This window comes from Molothrus ater, chromosome 3 (assembly GCF_012460135.2).
Source record: "Molothrus ater isolate BHLD 08-10-18 breed brown headed cowbird chromosome 3, BPBGC_Mater_1.1, whole genome shotgun sequence".
NCBI classification, from domain to species: domain Eukaryota; kingdom Metazoa; phylum Chordata; class Aves; order Passeriformes; family Icteridae; genus Molothrus; species Molothrus ater.
Window position 1 is genome coordinate 31,031,172 of NC_050480.2, and position 21,585 is coordinate 31,052,756.

Genomic DNA, 21,585 nt, shown 5'->3' on the forward strand with positions numbered 1-21,585 from the left:
GAAATCACATGTTACATGGTGAACCAGCTCTTGTGCCAGCCAAAGGTACAGCTGCCTCTGCTGATGCCAAGGCCACAGCACTGTGACTGCCACTGCACCCTGTCCAGGCTCAGCACCTCCCTCATGGTCAGGCTGACAGGACCCAGGGAACAATGACAATCTTTCTCCCTATCCCCAGCTTTGCAGGGGATGTTGTGCCTTGGGGTGGTTCCTGTGTTACCCACCCTGCACCTGTCTCCAAAGTCCTTACATTGAGGTACTCCACGGGCTTGGTTACATTGAACTTGTCCATAGTGGTGATGATGATAGCAGGAGTGGTGAGAAAGAAGAGAAGGATGAAGAGGACCACATTAATCACAAAGCAGCGGATCCACCATATAAAGCCCCGGATGGAGAGGTGTTCCCTGGGAGAGAGAGAGGACATCAGGATGGCTGCACAGGACATCAGGATGGTTGTGGGAAGGGCAGAATACCAGGTGTGGGGCTTTGCATGCACATCACAGCCCAGCCTGGTGAACAGCACTTCAGGTGCCAGCCCAAGGCTTTCCCCCTCCCAGTCAGATCAGACCTCCAGCTCAGCCAGGCTGGGCTTCAACGGGAACAACTCAGTTATTGGAGGAGCAGATAGAGAGGGAGAAAGGGAGGGTGCACCCCTTTCCCACTGGCAGGGCCACTGAACCCTACAGAGCTGCTCACCAGTAGATGTTCTGAGGGTCAGGAGCATAACTGACGGTCCAGTTGGAGACATGGAGGGACTCACTGCAGGAGGAGGCTCTGGGCTCCCCACGGCACGCACAGCCCTGGCACTTACAAGCGTTGAAATCTTTGAGGATTCTGGACAGAGAAAGAAGGACATGCTGACACAAAAGGCTGGCAGGCACAAGCTGAGGGGATGCCTTAGTGCTGGTGTTCTGATTTAAAGCAAAGGCTGGGACAAGTCACCTTCTTGGGGAGGGTGGGACCATCTGCACTCACATGGCTGTGATGGTCTCATTGTGGAAGGTGACAAAGGCCATCCCCAGAGGCTTTTCATTAACCTTCTCCTTCTCCCGCTTGTAGTCATCTTTGAGCTTCTCCTCCAGCTTGGTATAATACTCAATGGCCTCCACCTGAGCAGGAGGACAGAGGTCAGAGGAGAGATGATCTGGGGACCCTAGCCACGGGACACCCCACTTCTGCCCAACATCTCTAACACTCCCCTACCTCCTCACAGCCCCTGATGGCACAGCAGCACAGGTGGCCACAGGGCTTGGGGTTGATCATGGATGGGGTGTTGTCCTTGCTCTGCAGGTTGGTGAAGTAGATTCGTCCACGCTCAGCTTTCTTCCTGAAACACGAGAGCGGAAGAGAAGAAAGAAAGGAAAGAAAGAGGGTGACTCATAAAAGCTCTGTGGAACCAGACTTTAGGGGGTATCAGGAACACCAGCCCACTCTGCCTTTTCCAAAAATAGAGGTTACCTCTCTGCATCGAGGAACATCAGCCGGGCAACATCATAGCAGGGACGGGCCTCCAGGACAGTGCAATTGGCATAGGCCTCCCTGTGGGTGAGAAGCATCAGTTCATCACAACTGGCACCAAAGGTACCCCTCAAGCAAACTCCAAGTGGTCAAGACTTTGCTCTGGCCCTGAGAAGAGTGTCCTGGGCTGAGTACAGTGATGCATACCACAAGTTTGCAGGGGAGCCTGCACGCTCTGTCCCTTACAGCTGACGTAAAACACAGGGCAAATGCTACATCCCTAAGGCTTTGGAACAAGGAGCTTTTCTGGACTTCTGCCCTGTAGCAGCTAGGAGCCTCTCTGACCCCACACTCCCCCCTCTGCCTTCACAGACTTGTGGTCAGAAAGAGGCAGAAGGGTTCCCAAAGGGTACAAAGCATTTCTTTTCTACCATGGTGCTGACAGTGAGGTTCTGACAGAAGAGGAGTTAATTTTATTGTTAAACAGACATACTTTTTACAAGGACTGTGATCAGGGCAGCAGCACAACATCCCACAGTCACTGCTTCAGCACCTCCTGCCTGTATTTCATCTGTGAACTTAACTACAACTCAAGACATGCCCTGTCCATTGCTTACGACACTGACCCCCTATGGCTCTACAGGAGATGGCTGAGCCCTTCCCAAGGCACAAAACAAAGGATACTTCAAATTCAGATAAGAAGTAGCAAAATAACAGTGAGTGACTCAAAATAAAGGTATTCACTGATTTTCCTTAGCTCTCTGCTCTCAATGTATTATTGCCATTCCACATAACACTAGTACTACCCTAATAAAAACATCCCTGTTACAGAGCAGTCTTTAGGGACACATTGAGACTTACTCAAAATGTTTCTTGATCTTCTCTGGCTCAGCATATTTTGAGATGCCATTGATGAATAGAGTTCGCTTAACCTGAGAAAGAAGAGAGAAAGGAGAGGACAGGTAGGTGTGGATGGTGTAAAAGACCAGATTGCAGCAAGACCCCCTCCCAAGACCTGTGTCAGTGATGAAAAAGGGTGGCCCCATCAATTCTAGGTACCAGAGCTCCCCTTCTCCTCTGCTTCCGCTGGTTGCAGTCATTCTGCACCCAGGTGCACTGCAGATTGACAGGCTAGGGACTTACACTGCAGGTGCCTGAACAGAAACACAGCTACCCTTCAGAAATGAAGAAGGTAAAAGCAGCTGGAACAACCCCTAAGGAAGAATGGGGTCCTTCCACATGTTTACCCTGGGCAGCTGGGCAGGCCTCTCCTGTTTCCCCACAGGCAGTCATGGTTGCTGCTCTGGAGGTGATCTGCCTTTGGCCAAGCAGAATAAAAACAGCCAAAACATGACAGCACTAAAATTGCTGTGGAAATTGAGGTGCTCAGCATTGTCTCCAAGGCTACCTGACGACCACAGAGCATGGGAAAATGTGTCTGGGAGAGTGGCCAGATCCTGCTCACCAAGTCATCCTCTTTGTAGCGCATCTTGGAAGTGTGCCGGCGCATACTGTACACTGTCAGCAGCAGGTACAGGAAAGCAAAGGTGGTGTGCAGCCACAGCAGGTTATTCCTGTCACAAGGGAGACCACAAAGGTCAATGCAAGGTTGCCACTACAAGTCTGTGTATGGCTGATCAGGTCCTGAAGGCACTGGGGGTATGAGTGTATTCAGCATAGCACACAGATGCCCTACAACCAAATTCCAGGAGCTCAGCCTGGAAATTGGAGCAGGGACAGTAGCCTCACAGCAAGGGCAGAAATACAACCTAAAGGAGATCAGGCTTTGCAGCAAGTGAACATTTTACAAAACACCCCTTGAGGGCCTCAATTACCCATCCCACCCCTGCCCAAACATACCCAGACTTCAGGTTAGCGATAGTAGTCCTCCCAAAACTGTAGGCATTGTTTTCTAGAGAGAAAGAGGCAGACACAAACATGTTCAGTTATACTGAGTGGGACAGAGCACCACTAGAATGAGCTACAGCAAGAGTATCACCTGCAGAATACCTAAAAAGCCCAAGTTACACAGGATGATCCTGTGGATGCACTACAGTCAAAGTGAGACCGCAGTTAGGGTTTGTCTGTGTTAGTCCTGTCCTGCTCTCCACTGCTACCCAATGGTCTGGAACATGGTGCTGAAAGCAGATGCCCCAGCCCAGCCAAAAGCTCCTTGTTCTCACCTAGCAGGTCCCCTGAGAAGTTGACAGGTAACACGATGCCCACGGAAAGCACACCCACAACCACCAGCAGCCCAATGATGTGCCTCTGGAAGGACAGGTAGTGCACTGCATCAACCCCGCATTTGTCCCGGATCTCATCATCCCTGCCAAGGAGAGAAAAGCTGTCAGGCAATTTTCTACATTTCCTCAAGTGCTGGTGAAAAGTACAGGGTCCCTGCTGCCCTCCTGATCTGAGCACACACAGCACCCCTCGTTCTGCCCTACAGGGCTGTAGCCAGACTCTGGATTTGGGAGCCCAGCACTCAGCCTTGAAGCAGCCTGGGCAGAAACCTGCCTGTGCAATGATTACCCAGCCCTGCTCCCCATGGCCCTGCTCTCTGTCCCTCAGGAGAGGCAACTGGACACCCTATACCCTCCGGGTGGGCCTTGCCTTCCCTGCTAAGATACAAATGCTGATGCTATCCTACTGCATTCTGAAGTGCTTGGGAGACTACTCTTGTGCTTCATCAAGCTGAGGGCGTCTCCCTGCATCCTCCTCATAGCCATCCCTGAGACAGCAGAGCCTCTAGCAAGAGTTCCAGGGTGATGAGTATCTTTGCAGAGCAGGGGACCGTTTCTGAGATGGGACTGTGGTGGGGCAGCCATGGGCCTGGGTTCTCTCCTCTGTCACAGACTCACTTTGTGACTTTATTGTGGCTTTAGGACTCCTAACATAGTCCTGTCTTTGCTTGTCCTCTCCAGAGGACAAATTTCACTTGTGCTCTTCAGAGAGGGGGCTGCAGCAAGGGCAGTGACTTCATGAAGCTGTACTGCACTGGGTGTCCCAACAACCCTGCACTGCCCCTCCTTCCCCATGTGGGTCCCCCATATAGGTCCTGGGGCACTCACTTTATCCTGAAGATGGCTGTCAGCCAGGAGCAGAAACCCTGTGCAAAAAGAAAACAGGACAGTTTCACTACACTCTGTGTTCCTTTATCCCAGCTCCCTCCTTCAAAGGTTTCAGGGTTCAGACTGGTCCTTGCACCTCCACATACTTGGCTGGAGGAGGGGGCAGACTACAAGCACCCAGATGTGCAGAGCCACACAAGGGCCAAGGTGAAGGAGGTGACAGTGCTACTCCATGAAGCACAACATGGGTTGGACTCTGCTGTGTGGCTCTCCCCTGCCAACTGGCAGCCCAACCTTCAAGGAAACCCATGGGCTCCTGGCTAATATGGAAATTCTCCAAAGCCATGGCACACCCAGAAAATTCAGCATACAGGTACTTCAGCCATCATGCTGGACAAGAGAAACTCTGTAAGGACTGGGAAGGTAGGTTGGGCCAAGGCAGTGCTCCTCAAAGGACACCTGGGGGAGCTTCACCCTCCCTCCATCATACACATTATCCTCCCCTTCAGCAAGGAAAAAGCCAGTAGAGAAAGATGCCAGCATGAGGAAGAGCTGGCAAGTAAGTATTGCTTGTAATGCTGAGATTATAGGCTGGACAGATGTCTGTTAAGCCACAGTTATCTAGAGCCTATTTATTTAAGCACATGTCTAAGAGCTGCATAGTTCCTTGAGCTCTATACCACACTCACACATTACAAGATGTGGGACTTAAGACCCAGGAACAGGGAAAAGTGTTTCTTCTGAAGAGCCCTTAGATGAGCCAAGCTGTGGGTTCCTGGTCCCCCAAAGGCAAAGCCTTTGACTCTTGTGGCTACTCACATTGTCCCTCTGGTCGAAGTCCACAGAGCTGGAGACGGAGGTGAGGCGCTCGTAACGGTCATGGTTGTCAGAATGCAGGGCGGAGGCTACACTAAAATGACAAGTGGGAGGTGAGGGAGAAAGTTAAAAGATGTGAAGAGGCAGCCTGGCCAGGAACCACGAGCACCCAGGAGACGAGAGGTTAATTCAGGTCAGTTTGCACCCAGCGAGATGGAGAGAGGTAAGATCAGAGGTAGCAGTAAAGAGAGAACCCTCCTCAGATGGCATGCTGAACCAGGCAACGCCCATGGATGCTACTTGTTAGGCACCTTCTGAAAGGCACCCAATACTACGTGGCAGTTCCTGCAAGGAGAGGCTGGCAGAAGCTGCCACAGAGGAGAGGTGAGGTCTGTTTAGCACAGGGTTTAGACAGCAGAAAGGAAGCGAGAACTGGAGGCTGTAACAGCCCTTCTGGCTTTGGCATAGCTGGAGAGGCACTGGGAGCAGCCCTTGTCCTGGAGGACCTTATTCATCTTCAGGAAGTGGAAGAAAGGAGTCTGGTGGGCTGCATCCTGCTACACCAGTCCTCCTCACCCTTAGTGCTTCAGTACAGGAGGAAAAATTCAGCTGCCTGGAGCCAGGCTCAGAGCAACCTGCTTCCCAGCCTCAGATGAGCCTCCAGCCTGGAAATCCCTTGAGCAGGAGCAGGACAGACAGCTAGAACTGAATGTCTACATGCTAAAGTACAGGAAAACAAAAGGGGTGAATATCACGAAACCACTTTACTCCAGCCAGAGGCAGGGACCTAGATGAAGAACCCGCAGCAGAAGCTTCCAAGGCTGACAACAGCCCCCACTACAAACAGAGGCAGAGGGCAGCTGGAAAAGGAGGCAAGAAAACGGCCCAGAGATCTAAATTAAAGAGCACTTGCAAGGTGACAACTGCAGGCTGGGATCTCGGAGGTGCAAGAAGAGAGACGACTGATCTGAAGGCTAGAAACAAAGGGGAAAAAACCAAATGAAAACATGGTCTCCCTTCAGTCAGTACAGGCTCAAGGAGGGTAAGATGGGCAAGAACACAGAGAAACAGATGCTGAGAGACAAGTGCTAGAAGAGGAGGTGGACGAGACACTATGGGAAAGAGAACAAGCAGAGATCCTCATGAGCGTTTGGAAGGAAAGTGGATGAGACACGGCCTCTCTCAGAGCAGAGTAGCACCTGCTGAGTCTCCAGTTCCTAGCTGGAAGTAATAGAGACAGGGGAAAGGAGATTAGCTGAAGGTCAGGGGACTACAGCAGTGCAGATTAGTGGTGTGCAGCCTTGCCACTGCGCAGCCCCACAGTCTGCTCTGCTGGAGGGACAGAGACAGCTTCAACTGAGCTCCCAAACCTTCAGCTCTTTATAATCACAGAGGCCTTGCAGCTGGGCACAGGAGCAAGGGTGAATTTCTGCTGAAGAGAAATTTCTGGCCTGGGAAAAGCCCAGCATGATGACACCATGAACATATGGACAACCAGGATACCTCAGCTCTGTGCAGGGGGATGCAGTGACAATAATCAGGATGACTTGAAGTGTTTAGAAGACAGAGGATGCAAAACCTTGCCAAAAGAAAAGCTGAAGAGGGAGCTCCAACAGCAAGTGCACCTGGATGGAGACTTTTTAAAGTAAAGCACTGACAGTGCAAGTGGGTGAAAGCAAGATTTCCCCAAATTAAGATTAAGGTGGGACCCTGCATGATGCAGGTTTGGTGCAGGCCCTGCCAGGAAAGGAGAAATACAGGATCTGAGGCACAGCTAGCCTCAGGCTGAAGAAATCACAGGCTCCAAGAGGGCAGGCCAGGGATGCTGTGGAAAGGGTTTGCTGGGGTGTGAAGCTGGAGGTGGTTGCACAGGTGGCAAGCCCTACAGGGCTCTGTGATCACTTTCCTCATATGCAGAGGTGCAAGTGGGTTGCTATGACCTCCCAGTGCGGACTGAGTTGCCACTTGAGACTGCTGAGGGCTACTGCAAGCTCTGACAAGTCGCAGGACAAGGGCACTTGCTGGTTCTCAGGGAAAGGGAACACATCAGAGGAGGATGCCCTCTCCCACAAAGAACAGTACATTCAGGGGCTGGGAGCACCAGGTGACACATACGTGTTCCTAACCTATCACCCATCACTGCACTCCCCAGCAGAGAACAGCTGGGATGGGAATGTGCCATTGGCCTTGAAGGAGCACAGAGAGAATGACACTTCCTTGCTGAGTTCTGCACGTTTTTGGAGGCTTCTGGCTGCTAACACTGTCCCAGCTTGTGTAGTAGCTTTAGGGGTGGTATGTATAGTGTGTATGGAGCAGATGGCTCCAGCAAGCTCAAATGAAAAACAGGAGGAGGAAGACGTGGCCCCTTGGAGAGAGACAAGCATTTGTCTCCTCTTGTGAGGATAAATGAAGTGGCCCCCTAAAAAGTCCTCAGAGCATGATGGCTCTACTACCTCTGCCTTACTCCCCCCACATGATGCTAGCAGTGAAAAGTTGCCAGACACACCTGAAGCAGGGCCAACCACTAGTGAAGCAGTCAAGCACGAGCAAGAGGTCCCCTCTGTGCCATGTACCACAGTGACCACTAGTTCTGTTTTAACACCAACTGCTCTGCTCCCAAGGACAAGGATCAGCTGCAAAAATCAGGCAGATTCTTGTACCCCCTTTAAGGCAGTAGCAGGCCCCTGCTTTGCAAGTGGGAAAAGGAGGCTGCAGCTTGCTGCCCTGGCCTCAGACACAAATCAGTGTGGCTGGAGTGACTGTGGCAGGCTGTGCACTGCCAGCTGATCATCCTCTCTGCAGCACATACCACCCAACCAGTCAGCAAGGCACAGGCGATGGTCTTTTCTCAGGCACAAAAGCAAAAAGAAAGAGGTAAGAACAGGGAGGACAGTCCATGGCAGGACTTAATGGGCACCACCAGGCCAAGGTGACGAAGGATGCTTTCAGCAGCACTGAGGCAAAAGGTTTCTTCCAGCGGGGAAGAGAGAAAATCAGGGGTGCTTCCTTGGTGGGTGTGGGTTTAGGTGGCAAGGGACAAGGGCCAAATGTTGCCTTGGTCCCAGCAGCCTCATGGGTAAAAAGGAAAGACAGTCCACTTGCCAGATCCTCTTTGTGCATCTGCCTACCTTTGCAGATGGTGAGGGAAGAGCTCTTGTGGCAACCTGGCACAAGAAGGACCAGGCAAAGTAGCCTTCCCTGCACCTGGGTGACCTGAGTGTACTGTGGGCTCAGACAAGCCAGTTTGTTTACTTCCATCATAAAGCAGGATAGCTGGACACAAGCAGATAGAGCAGGACATGTGATACAGCACCCTCTGCCTTGGTCAGGACTGAGAGCTCTCTGGCACTGCTGCTCTCAAAGAGCACTTAAGGGCTACTAGGGGAAAACCAGGGTGCATTCAGCTGTGGTAGTGGATGACACAAAGGGGAAGGAAAGAAGAGCACAAATCCACTGAGAGACACAAATTCATGCCCAAACTCCCAGCCATTTAGATTAGTTCAGAAGCAAGATAGCTGCAAGAAAAAAGGAGAGAGAGAGGTTATGAGCAAGGAAGAGAGAAGAGATGAGACCCTGAAAAAACAACATACTATTCCCGCTCCTCTCTTTCCGTCTCCCAGCGTCGGCGCCTGGGGGCACAGAAACAGAAAGGGAGAGGTTACAACCACGGGAGTAGGTGCTGAGTTCTCCTCTTTTGCAGGGAACTATGCATCCAACATGCTTCCCATCATCCTGAAGAAAAGAAACCTGCCAATGGTCAGGCTGGAGAAGACCTTCCTTCCAGAGCCCAGCAACGCCTCAAGTTATAGCAATCTGGAATACCCACTGGTCCAAGGGCAGAATGCTTTGCTGCCAGCTGAAGGGAAGCTAGCTTCATTGGGAAGGTGACCGGGCTCCAGACGATGGACATTGCAGGGAGCTCCTGGGTGACAGGGAGTAGGACAGACTGTAGGGACTGCCTGGCTGCCATGTGAGCTCCCCTTCCATATATGTCCTCCCCACCCAGACAACAAACACACATGCACCCCCCTCCTGAAAATCTCATCCTACCCCATGGATGAGCCAAGCAGCATGGGCTCCTTCCTGCAACCACAGTCCCGTTGATCCACAGCCACTCTGTCCCTCTCCCTGTGCTCACCAGCTCTTCCTCTCCAAACAGCTGGCACCCCTCTGCATTTCTGCCTACAGCCACTGCTGGCACTCCCTTGCACCCAAGGTGCTCAAGCATTGCCTCAGAGAAAATCCAGTCCTCCCTCCCCACCAGAGGACAGAGCTGTGCAGCTCCCATGGCTTCCTGCCAGCACCTGGATCCAGACTGCTTAACCCTGCTGCCCTCTCCCTATTGAGGTCTCCTATGATTATTCCTTCTCCTTGTTTCCCTTCCACTACCTCTGTACAGTTGATTTCCCCAGCCAGACTAGGAAATGATGGGCAGAGAAGCCACGGGGACCCAGCTGCTTATCTAACCCTATCCAGGACTACTTACTTAAGCCGGGAGAATTCCTGGTTTGATGCTGGAAAAAACCAACTCTTTCCACTGCTGTGCAGGGAATGCTCCCTCTGCTGTAGAGCTGCTATCCCAAATGGGCCCCGGCTTTTGCTGATGGACACTGTAGCTCACAAATGCATTGGGCAGGAAGGATCCAAACCCAGACCAATTCATCAGCATTAGGGATGAGAGCTAAGCTGCCATCAGCACAGCAGTATCACACTTGGAAAAGCAGCATACTACTGTCAAGTGCTCTTGACAAGAATTGCATCCAGCAGAGTCACAAAGACACCTTAGAGGGTTAACAAAGCCTTTACTGTGACAGCCCTCACCCTTCCTGTGACCCCTTGCTCCTCTCCTCCCTCCATCTGCTGTTCCTCTGTAAGGGCCTCTGCACTTCTCTGTCACTGAAGGGACCATAACTGATATGGAGCCAGCAGGGACCACTCTGTGTGTTGGGAGAACGATGCTGTAACAAAAATGCCAGTAAGCGGGGATTTCTTCCTATTCCTGGAGCTCAGGGGATGGAACTGGAACATTTGCCTCTCCTCTCCAGCTGCTCAGGAACACAAAATGGAATTTATCCCTTCTGCCTCACAGCAAGGAGAGGCACTGCTCATATCTTATTCCCTTGCCACTCTCCCTTGCTTACCTGTCAGCATCAGTCACCAGGGCCAGGCGTCCATAGTCCCAAGCAACTTTACGCAAAATTGAAAAGACAAACAACAGTGCCTGAAAGAGACCAAAAGAGAAGCTGTGAGAAAAGGCATTGTCCAACTCTGTCCCTGTCCTCTGCATGCAGAGCCACAGGAACAAGGAGGGTAGGAGGGGATAGAGTCCTCAGTTAAGAGCACAAGTTCCCCAGGACTGTTACATCAGACTATCTGGATAGCTGTGGGAGGCAGAGGTCCAGGATGCAACACACAATAGCTAAGGTAACCCCACAGGATCAAAAAGCCCTGAGGTTCCTGTAAGTCACAATTATGGCTATGTGATTTATGGTCCCACAGCTTCTAAGCAGAAAAATGCAAACCATTGGGTGGATAAAGCTGCAGGGACTTGGCAACCTAAGTGGGAGTTTTGGGATGCAGAACTCACCCAACATCACCCCCATCCTGCAACACCCTTCCATGGGGCTCAGTGTGGTGTTATTGGAGTTAAGTCAATAGCAGCTAAGCCCACAGTGTCTAGGAGACATGATCAGGGCCAGAATGCCAGCCAGCAGCAAAGTCAGGGATAGCATTTGGGGCCCTCAACCCTAATCATCTGATCACCGTCCTCATTTCATGGTTAATTAGGGGAGAAGGTGTCGAAGCAACAGTAGACTTACGAGAAAGCACATAAAGTCAAGGGCTAGGACAGTGGGCACCCCACCAAAAGGCAGCCCCTGCAGCACAGTGCTGCGGATGCGTGCGCTGTAGCAGTAGTCCTTGGTAGTGCTGTTGTTGTTGTTGCATGCGGGAGTTTTGCAGGGGGCCCCTACTGAGCCCAGGGTGGCGATGACGTAGGGAAGCATCTCTACAGCTTCATCGTCTTCCCTGGGGAAAGGAGAGAAAGAGCTAGTTAGACATGCACCACCACTTCAATGGCAACGTAGCCCTGTTGGAGTTGGGGGCCAACCTTGCCTGCCAGCTTGGGCCCCTCTGTGCTAGAGGATTTTCCTGGGATCAGGGACCAGGACAAGGTCATCTGAGAAGCCTGCTGAGTTCAGTGGCGCCAGAAGAACCCATATGCTTCAGCAGCTATTGGCCCACCATGGAGTCCCAGAACTCCCTCCCTAGTTTGTCCACTCTCACACCATTTAGGTGCAGTTATCTCACAGACTGCTTTTCGTCCTGAGAACATGGTGTCTCAGCTCCCCCTCCTCAGCAGGGAAAGCATTTAGGTACAGGAAAAAGTGAAAGGGTGGAGTGGATGGGGCATGAAGTCACGTCTGGATGACAGAAACAAACTGTTTTAGGACAGTTGCTGCATCATGATCCCACAATTTCCTTTGCCTGGCTGCATAAAGCCATTAGCTTTATTAGGCTGAATCATCACCCTCTCTTCACTGCGGGCCTCAGCCTCCAGCTCCCAGGGCACCCATCAGGGGCTGGTCACACCCCCTGCTTGTTTTTTCTCTGTCCTCTCACTTGGAGGCCATTTAGATGCAAGCACACAGGGCAGAAAGGAGGCTTAGACTCTACTGTTTAGCTGGTCAAATATTTTATTTATATAAGTGCCTTCCCCAAACTGTTACAAGACCCACAGTGGCATGCAGGTCAGCATCACTGCTTGGACATGGGGAGGTCCTCCTTCTATGCACAGCAGCTCCATAAGAAACACAGACATGATTATGGTAGCAATAGATAAATGAGAACTGAATAACTCGGAGAAGTTATTTCCACTGACAGCAGAAACACAACCACTTTTCAGAAAAGGGCTGAGAAAATCCCAACAGTTGCAAAAGGAACAGTGCTAACACGAAGATGTATAAAGGCTTTTGATCCCTAAACCATTCCTCTTAATCCAGCATCCACAAACCACCCCAAATCCTTCACTACAGCCATGAACCATACAGAAAGGATGGATAGCACAGTATCACTTCTGGGCAATGCGTGGGTTTTTTTTTCTCCCCAGAAATGCCATCCCTCAGGGCTAGGCAAAAGAGCCATGGCATGCCCAAAGGATGAGAAAGCTACCAGCACCACTGTCCTTCAAGCTCTGCATTGTTTGGTGACATTAGCAGAGGGGATGCAGGGCTCTAACCTCCAGCTCACAGGTATAATCCTGGCCATCTCCTGCCTGGTGCAGAGATTTATCAGCATGGCAGCACAACGCTAGCTGGATAACGACCACAAAATGATTTGCTGCGGTGACCTAGAGCTCTGCTACAAAGTGACCCTCCCAGCTCAGCTCCAAGGGGTGCACAGCTACAAACCACCTGAAGCACCATGACAAAGGACAGCCTGAGAAGCAAAAGCCCAGCTGGGTACAGGCATTGAGAGGGGGTCAGCCAAATTGGAAAAGCCACAAAGCAGCCTGTTAAGACATAATTCACAGGTACAGAGGTGGAGCAGGGCTGCCTAGAGCAGAACAAGGGAGCAGAAAAGCAGGAGAAAAATAAGCCAAGACATGAGATCACAGTTGGGAATAAATCAGGAAGACAGGATAACTCATCCTGGCTGAATTAACTAGATACTTGGAAGCTCTAGGGGAATGATGGGAAAAAATGTTGGGATGAGACTCAAAGGAATATCACACACTTTGGAGCATGAATGATAAGTGCAATCTAGATGAACTGAATGAAAAAAAGAAATATCTCTCAACCCTCTTTTTGGGAACCTTGTAAACTTTTAGCAATGAGTTTCAGATTTTGAGTAAAGATGACAATCCTACTGTAACACCACAGCCTTGAGTTCTTCTATTGTGAAAAAAGACAAAGAAGAAAAGCATTTGCTTTTTCTAGAACTACTAAGTTCATTCCTAAGTGCTCTCTCCTTCCTAGAGGACACAAGGTGTCTTCTAGCTCTAACCACTCACCCACACATTCCTAACACATTCTCTCTTCTGACCCTGTGGAAAGGTGACCAGAACGTTTCTCTATCACATACTCCATACTGGGTAGGGAAATGTCCTTGACTGCCAGAACAGCACTCTGATGCTCTCAGCATCTCTCCTTACACTGCTCCTCACATGGTTGAGCACGATTTACTTCTCTGATGGCATCTTTGAAGAAAAGCATCTCTGTCACCAGCCTGCAATCCCACTGCCCGGAGTAGCCAAGGTAAATTAGAAGCCAGCCATGTCCCAGAGCCAATCACTCCTTCCAATACACCTGGCTGCATGCTTCTCAACTTCTCACACCACTTCACTACACATGGTGTCACTTTGGAATCACTTCCTCTTGAATGACTCCAGGGTATTGGCAGATTCTAGGAACCTTGCTGCACATTATCTTTTCTGGGTCATTAATAGCAAAGGACCTCATCCCTCTGCTCTTGTCACATTAAAATTGCTACTTCACCCCTTGACTTTATTTGTGGAACCTCAGCCAATTTTTGAGCCAGAACTCTACATCTCCTCCAGTAGACAGTTTTCTTAACAGTTTTCTGTGAGAAATTTCAGAGGTTTTCTGAACATCCAAGCAAGTTACACAAGTTTGCCAGATGCTGTTATTTTACCACAGTATTGAAAGACTTGCAACATATCAGGGAACTATGATTTTCCTCTGCAGGCACCTAACTATTTACCTCATTCTTGCATGTTTTATAGCCCCATTTTTCCAGTTGTCTTTCTTAAAAGAAATGAGGCTCATATGCTCAGATTGCCCACAATCCTATATAAACATTATTTATACAAACCATTACATACTGAAGACAAATTCTGCAAGCCTATAGGTAATTTAAGACACATTTCAGAGAGACAGGTCCCAGAGATATACTTTTCCCCTGAAGCCCAGAGGATGGACAGGATATAGACCTTCCTAGCCTCTTCAGTAACCCAGGTAGAACACCCAGCAGTGGAAAAGATGTGGCATATGCCCAAGGATTACAGTGCCTTTTCATGAGCTGAGTCAAGAGGCACAGAAGCAGTCCACATCATCCTTAGTTATGCAACCTCCCACCCAGCTGGCAAGCACAGGGAACTCCCCATGGAGACAGAGGTGCTTCAGGTGTGTGGGAAGCTGGGAAAAGCTCACAGGAATGTTCATAGCACTTGCGCCCTTCTAGTTCTCCCAGCTGCAGGCTAGAAGTGACCTGCCATTATATCAATTTAGGCAAGACTTACCAGGGTTCTTTTGGGGTTACAACACCATTTAGGCAACTAAGAAAAATGCTTTGGCAACCAATTCTGCAGTCTTTATCAACAGTGCCTAGCTAGTATCCTTCACCAAAAGCCTTTCTCAGGAGTCTTTCAGCTGAGCAGGAGACTGGCTGGTTTTCCCAGGCACAGTGCAATCCATGGGCCTGGCAATACCTCTTTCCTTGCATTTGGTTGCACCTTGGTCTCAGATGCTCACTCCAGGGGACTCTCTGCCCCCACCCTCAGCCAGGCAGGGACGCTCCAATGTGTCCTGTGCTGCAAGGTGCAGGATCAGCCCTGCAGGCAGCTGATGTTGGGCGTTTCACTCAAAGCACAGGCAGGGAGGAAAGGTGGTGCTTGCAGCATGCACAGTCTTATAGTACAGAAGCACAGTTCCCAATTATGAAAGGAAATCCCTTCCAGCAGTGTGGGAGGGATAAGGGGATTTTTCTAGCAACAGCTGCTCTCCCCAACTCAAATACACACTGAAGGCAGAGGTAGTTCTGCAAAGCTTTCTGTTTCGATCCCAGTGTCTCCCTCTAGGGAAGGACCCTGCATGTTTCCTTACACCTTATGCTGCCACCACAGGTAAAGGAGCATCTTTGACCACACAAACTGCTGCACCAGAACATGGTTAAAGGTGCCTTTCCTGGTGCCTCCTTCCCCTTAAAGGCTGTAGGCCAGGGCAAGCTTGGTTCAGCCTGGGCTGAGATGCTAACATCAGCATGAGCTCCTGAGCATCAAGAGACAAGGTGCAGGGAGCTGGTGGGAAGCTGTTGTGAGGCTGGAGTGGTGGGAACCAGCTCAAGGTATGCAAGCCCTTTCCTGACCACAAGCGTGGCTTGTCACCACAGAATATAGTGGGGCCAAAGGCACAGTAAGAGCAGGACATCAAACCAGGTTCCATGCAAGCCCCAGAGGCTTCCCCTCCTGCACTCTGCATAATTAATGCTGACTTCCTCAAAACAGCAAAGACAGATTTGCCAAAAGGCATTTTCCACTCTTATTCAGCAATACTGGACTCCATCCCCTTCTTCGTTAACAGCAGGAAGAAGGAAGAGAGGCAGCTTCTCCCACCCACAGAGAAACCTGTTCCCTGCTCCACAGCATAGCCCCTACATCCCCAGCAGGACCAGCATGTCCACAGTGTCCCCTGCTTTCACCAACACGTGTCAGGAGCAGAGGCATACAGCTTCCTACCTGAAGTCCATAAAGCACATCCCACCTGGTGCTGCAGCCACAGCTCCTGCCTGTTAAGCCCTGTGCAAACACAGCCCTGAGAACTGCTGTTCTTGAGAGCCTGGTGGCCTCAGCAAGGCAGGGTAGGACTTCTTCTCCTCCTTGTCTTTGTCCCTGGCCTGCAGGTCAGCACCCAAATGAGGGCCCAAACAGCAACCAGGCTAGCCTCTATGCTCCCATCTATCCATTGCAAAGAGAAAGAAGAAAGAATGCAGAAATGACACTGGGAAGGCCAAGATTACATGACTTGGTCCTTCACAGCTATGACTCTGGCTGCAAAATGTGCATCAGGATGCTTGTGGAGTTATCCCACTTGCAGGCAGGGGACTGGGAGGTGGCCTGCTGAGGAGGCTGCCTGTCCCACACTGAACTCTGCTGCAGCACTGTAAGGCCAGGGCAGACAACATAAACAGCACTGCAGGTCTTCCCAAACAGAGCATTTTCCATTCTCACCAGTTCACCCTGAAGTCTCTGCCCCACATACTCAGCATTCACATCCTCTGCCAAACCCCGGGCACCAGGGGGAAAGAAGAAAGAGGAAGCACTGTGCTGGGACTCAGGCAGGAGTGACGCAGGAGCTGGACAGCCAGCTAACAGGCAGACAGATGCACTGACACGGACAAGTGTCTGTGTTCTTCCAGCCACACCACTGATGTCAGCCAGACACAAGGAGGTGACCTGAGAAACGCCTGCAGAAAAATATAAATCAATAAAGCAGATGCTTGAGCTCACAGACCAAACGACGTAAGCACACAAGCTACATTCATTTGTTTTCTCACCAGTAAATGTTAATAACTCCATCTGTAATTAGAACATCGAGATTGTGCTCTAGTAGAGACACATTTATTTAGGGAAATGTGACAGTCTCACAGCAGGCTGGAGGTGCAGAGACAGGCAACCGGAAACCAGCAGGTCTGGGGCTAGAATACCAAATTTCCAGACTAAAAAAAAAGAAACCCAAACCTTCTTAAATCTCTTGGGAATGGCATTCAGGGAGGTGAGGTGTGCCTCGGTTCTGAGACATGGCCTGTGGACGTGGCCTGTATCTTTCAGATCTGCTCCTGTGGGGTCCCTCTGGTCTCCCAAGAACCATAGGTAACCCACACTGTGACCTCAGGGACCTGAGCCCAGAGGATGTGCCACCCTGAGCCTCTGCCTGCCAGGGCAGTACAGACCTGCCTGCACTGGGCACCTGGGCACCCTCATGCAGCAGCTGGCACCCAAGGCTGAGGGAGCCTTCCTATCCCCTTAAAGAGTCACCTAGGCTACCTGCACTTAAGTGGCAAAGTCCAGCAGAGCTCTGAGCAAACTGCTTGCAGCCACAAGCAGACCACAGGAAGAACAGTCTGACTCTGTTAAGCAAGTAGGGAAAAGCCTCAGGACAGATGGGGAGAAAGGGGCTTACAAGTTAGCTCAAAGCCTTTCCCAGAGTACAACAGTTAAACAGGGAAAATATCACTCTTGGTGCAGAAACAGCAGTGGGAAAGCTGTCCTGCACCATGCCTCAGACCTGGCACAAAGCATTCAGGCAGCTGAGGGCTGGAGAAGTGCTGACGTGCTGGGTGCAGTGAGGAGAAACGTGATCTGCAGGCCAAGGGAAAAAGCATCAAGAAGCCAATGTGCTACTGGTGCATTTCCAACAAGCCTGGGCAAAGCACTGACAAGCCTACAACAGGGATCGGTCCTGTATCAGCAGAAAGGAGGAGGGCCTGCCAAAACCGTACAACTCTTTGTCTCCTTTCCATGTCCTCCAGTCAATACAAAGCTCCCTGCACACTTCACCTCTATGAACTAGCCAACTAGACACCAGGCCTACAAAGCTTTGGTCTGGCAGTCTTGGCTTCTTCAAAGCAAAAACTAAGTGCACCTTTGCCCTGGGTCCAAAGTCCTCCCAACTGGCTTTTCACTAGGCCTCAAATATCTACCACTAAAGGGCATCACACCTTTCTTTAGTGCACATCAGCTCCCAGTCCTGGTGTTGTGACAGGGACAGTGCCTGCCAGCCAGCCCCAACCCCACACTGCTCAGAGCACCATTCTGTGATGGCTTGCACACTGCTAACCGTGTACATCCCAATGCTCAGGAACCCCTGCTCCTTCTCCCAGCACAACTGTAAGCACTGCAAACCACACAAGTAACCCTGAGCTGGGACGGTACCTGGCACGGATGATAGTAGACTATAACAGTGGGGAGCACTTGGATCCATGTAAAACCTAGGTTTGAGTTTCATGAAGGTCAGGAACCTGTCCACAACTCAGTCTCTTTCAAAATCACCCAGGATAATCACAAAAGCCTTGCCTTTGAACATCAGCAAAACACTTCCTGCTGTCTTCACCCACTGGAAACTCTCTACTTTGACAAGTGATATGGATTGAGCTCCAAACAGATAGATAGGTCTTTTTTATGCCTCTTTTGAACAGGAACTCCCTCCAATCTGATGGTAGTGCTTTTGAGTCATATGGTGCCCTGAACATAATGTACCATGCCAAGAAGGGCTGCACCACATCCTGAAACCCAGTATGTTGTGGTGCATGCTCTTCACACCAGAAGTGGCTAATCCCTCCTCAGCCTAAGGGCAATCAGGTCTCTCTGGCTCTGCAATTTGCCCCCATGCTGCACATCCCACACTGCTGTCTTCCTGCTTCAATTTTCACATCCCTTTGGACTCCCTTTGGTGCTCCTGGGCAAGGGGTGTCTGTTCCTGCCTGGCCATCAGGGAAGGGCTGATGAGGGCCCCTTCCCCTCCGAAGAGGTTTGGTGTAACAGTGACACCACACAACACCATGATGCAGTTCTGCTGCCAAGCCAGCTCGACTGCCTCCACCTGGCTACAAGGAACAACATGGCCGTGGTACCTGGCATTCCTGCACCATGAAGGAGAGGTCCCCAGTCCCATCTTGTTTGCTTACTGACAAACACTATGGAGTCTCAATGCCACATGGACACCCTCAGTGGTGTCTCATAGGAACCTATCCATGTGTCCCAGTTCATGGCAAGGGACTTATCCTCTGCCATCAAGAGAAAGCCAAATCTATCAAACAGTTCTCCACATCAATCAGCTCTCTGTTTGCATTGCATACTCACAGTCATCCTGATTTACAGTAAATTTTGAGTGTTTCATTAGTTACCAAATCAAACACTTAAGTTACAAATATATCTACCTGTCACTTTCCCTTCAAGTTCCTAGGCTACAAATCTCAGAAGATATCAAGTTTGTCTGCTAGATTGTACTTTATAAAGGAATACCACTTCCTGTTTGGCTTCCCTTGTTTCCCATAGGCATACACTGATAGTGATCCAATAAACACAATAAACCATTAGAGCAGCAAGACCGATGAGGTGCTGGACTGCCCATGGCATATTCTGCAGAGCAGTGGCCATATGGCAACCAAATCATATGGTTGGGAGTAAGTCCCAGAGAACAGGGCTTCCTCACCTATCACTCAACACCCCAGCAGCAGCAACTTCACCAATTCCCAGTAGACTTTTAGCAAAGACAAGGATGGAGACTTCACGACCTTACAATATCAGTAGTTTTCAGCTTCTAGTTTATGGATTCCATTGGCACAATGGCTGTTCTTCATGGGTTGCCATCTTGATTATCTCCTGCATGACTATTATTATCATTTATACTACCTGCATATGGCCTGCATTTTCCTTACAACCTGTGGGCCTGCCCCAGGCTAGCTCTCCCATACTTCATTTTTTAAGTGAGAGTAACTATGCATAGAGGATCTTTACTGCACAAATACCACTTTGGTTTTCAAGCACTGTTAAGGAGAGCTGTTCAGGTGCAAGACATCTGGCTTGGCATAAACACAAACCAATCTCCCTGGTGACTTCATATTTACTCTGAATTTTTCCACGTCTCTCCCGTTTCTCAAGTGACTAAATACCATCTTGTCCCTTTTGCACAGGGGCGTGTTTTCAGCAGGAGCTCTGCACTCTTGCAGCTCTCATATCTTTTTCCTTTGTTTATTAGTAACCTCACCTCATCATAAAGCTTCTGATCTTAATCCCCTTGTGTAGAGGGGAGTACCACATATTTATCTTTCCTCAGGCCTCATATCTGTTTCCTGCCAGTCATAGACTGGGTATTCTCATCTACACCCAGCTTTTCCTCTTGAGCGAAAAACGTGTGTGTCTCTCATAACACTGGGTTTTTATCTAGTCTCTCAAGGTCACATGGACTGTTTCCTCCTCCTCTCTTCTGCATGACAGAAGTCTTTTCCTCCTTGCAGCACAATATTCAGAGACACAAGAATTCTGTTCACTGGTACAATTACAATCATTTGCCCATGAAGTATGATCAGCACTTCCCACCAAGGAAACTCCTTGGTGATGCAAGTCACCAAATGGTGGCAATGAGCATCTCTCTGAGGAGTCCAAGCCACTTCTCAAGGCTTCACAGCTGATTGCTCACCAGAGGCTGGCAGAACACCCTAGTGCATCAGCTCTGAGAGCATCCCTATCCCTTATTCTGTAGCATGAAAGCTGCTTAAGCAGCCAGCAGTTATTGGGGGTAAGCTTCTCTCTTGCCCTAAGTCCTCCTGCCCTAATCCTGTGCATGCCTAGTTTGACACCACCAAACTAGGCATGCACAGGATTGAGGCATTACCTCTCCTGGATGGTAATTCAGAAAAGCTTCATGCCTCTTTCTACTGGGTTTGCATGGCCAAGCTTTGGTAGGAAGGGGGGTACAGGGAAGGGCTGCTACAGGAGTGGCTTCTGTGGGAAGCTGCCAGAAGCTTCCTCCATTTCCAACAGAGCCAATCACTGGCAGCTCCAAAGCTGGTCAAGGCTGGCCAATTAGAAATGGTGGTAACTCCTTTGCAATAACATATGTAAAAACAAAGAAAGAAAAAGTTATTGTGCAGTTGTAATTGCAGTCAGAGAAGAGTGAGGTGAGAACATGTGAGAGGAACAAGTATGCAGACACCAAGGCCAGTGGAGAACGAGGGAGGGCAGATGCTCCCTGCACCGGGGCAAGGATTCCTCTGTAGCCTGTGGTAAAGACCATGGTGAAGCAACTGTGCCCCTGCAGTCCATGGAGGACCATGGGGATGCAGAGATCACCTTCCAGTCCACGGAGGTGACCCACAATGGAGCAGGTGAATGCCTGAGAGGAGGCTGAGAACCTGCAAGACATATGTGGAGAGAGGAACCATGCTGGAGCAGCCTGTCCTTGAAGGACACCCTGTGGAAGAGTGACCCACGCTCCAGCAGTTTGAGAGGTGCTATTGCCTGTGGGATGGACTCACAGTAGCAGTTCAGTTCACAAAGTAGGAGCAGTTCACAAAGAGCTGTTGCTCATGAGACGGACGCATGTTGGAGAAGTTCATGGAGAGCTGTGTCCTGTGGGAGGGACCTCGCAGTGGACCAGGGGAATGACTCCTTTCCCTAAGCAGCAGGAGAAACAACAGCTGATGAACTGACCCTAAATTCCTTATTTCCTGTCTTCCCTGCATTACTGGGATAGGAGGTAGATCTGGGCAGAATGTGTTTTTAAGGTGCTATTTTACTTCTCGCTATCCTGCTCTGATTTTGTTAGCAAGAAAATCAAGTAATATCTCTAATTTGAGCCTGTTTGCCTGTGATAGTATTTGATGAGGGCTCTCTTCCAGTCCTCAACTCAGGAACCTTTCATTATATTCTCTCTCCCCTGTCCAGCTGTGGAAGGGAGCAAGAGAGTGGCTTTGGTGGGTGCCTGGCATTCAGGCAGTGCCA

At 50.2% G+C, this 21,585-nt stretch overlaps 1 protein-coding gene across 3 annotated transcripts in view; it reads right to left on the minus strand.

Annotated features, from left to right (window-relative positions):
• The window catches only part of TMEM63B (transmembrane protein 63B), a 48,994-nt gene that overhangs the window by 7,422 nt on the left and 19,987 nt on the right, over positions 1-21,585 (minus strand). For 2 of the 3 annotated variants that reach the window (XM_036381135.2, XM_054514248.1), the window contains exons 2-15: positions 11,165-11,372; positions 10,487-10,566; positions 8,936-8,974; positions 5,349-5,439; positions 4,530-4,567; positions 3,642-3,784; positions 3,319-3,370; positions 2,924-3,032; positions 2,320-2,390; positions 1,459-1,539; positions 1,204-1,327; positions 976-1,109; positions 697-834; positions 251-404 (exon numbers count right to left, since the gene is read on the minus strand). In XM_036381135.2, coding sequence (XP_036237028.1) covers positions 251-404; positions 697-834; positions 976-1,109; positions 1,204-1,327; positions 1,459-1,539; positions 2,320-2,390; positions 2,924-3,032; positions 3,319-3,370; positions 3,642-3,784; positions 4,530-4,567; positions 5,349-5,439; positions 8,936-8,974; positions 10,487-10,566; positions 11,165-11,350 — 1,440 coding nt within the window. In that variant the 5' untranslated portion in view covers positions 11,351-11,372. The remainder of the gene's footprint in view (positions 1-250; positions 405-696; positions 835-975; positions 1,110-1,203; positions 1,328-1,458; positions 1,540-2,319; positions 2,391-2,923; positions 3,033-3,318; positions 3,371-3,641; positions 3,785-4,529; positions 4,568-5,348; positions 5,440-8,935; positions 8,975-10,486; positions 10,567-11,164; positions 11,373-21,585) is intronic. The other variant, XM_054514249.1, reaches the window with a different exon arrangement.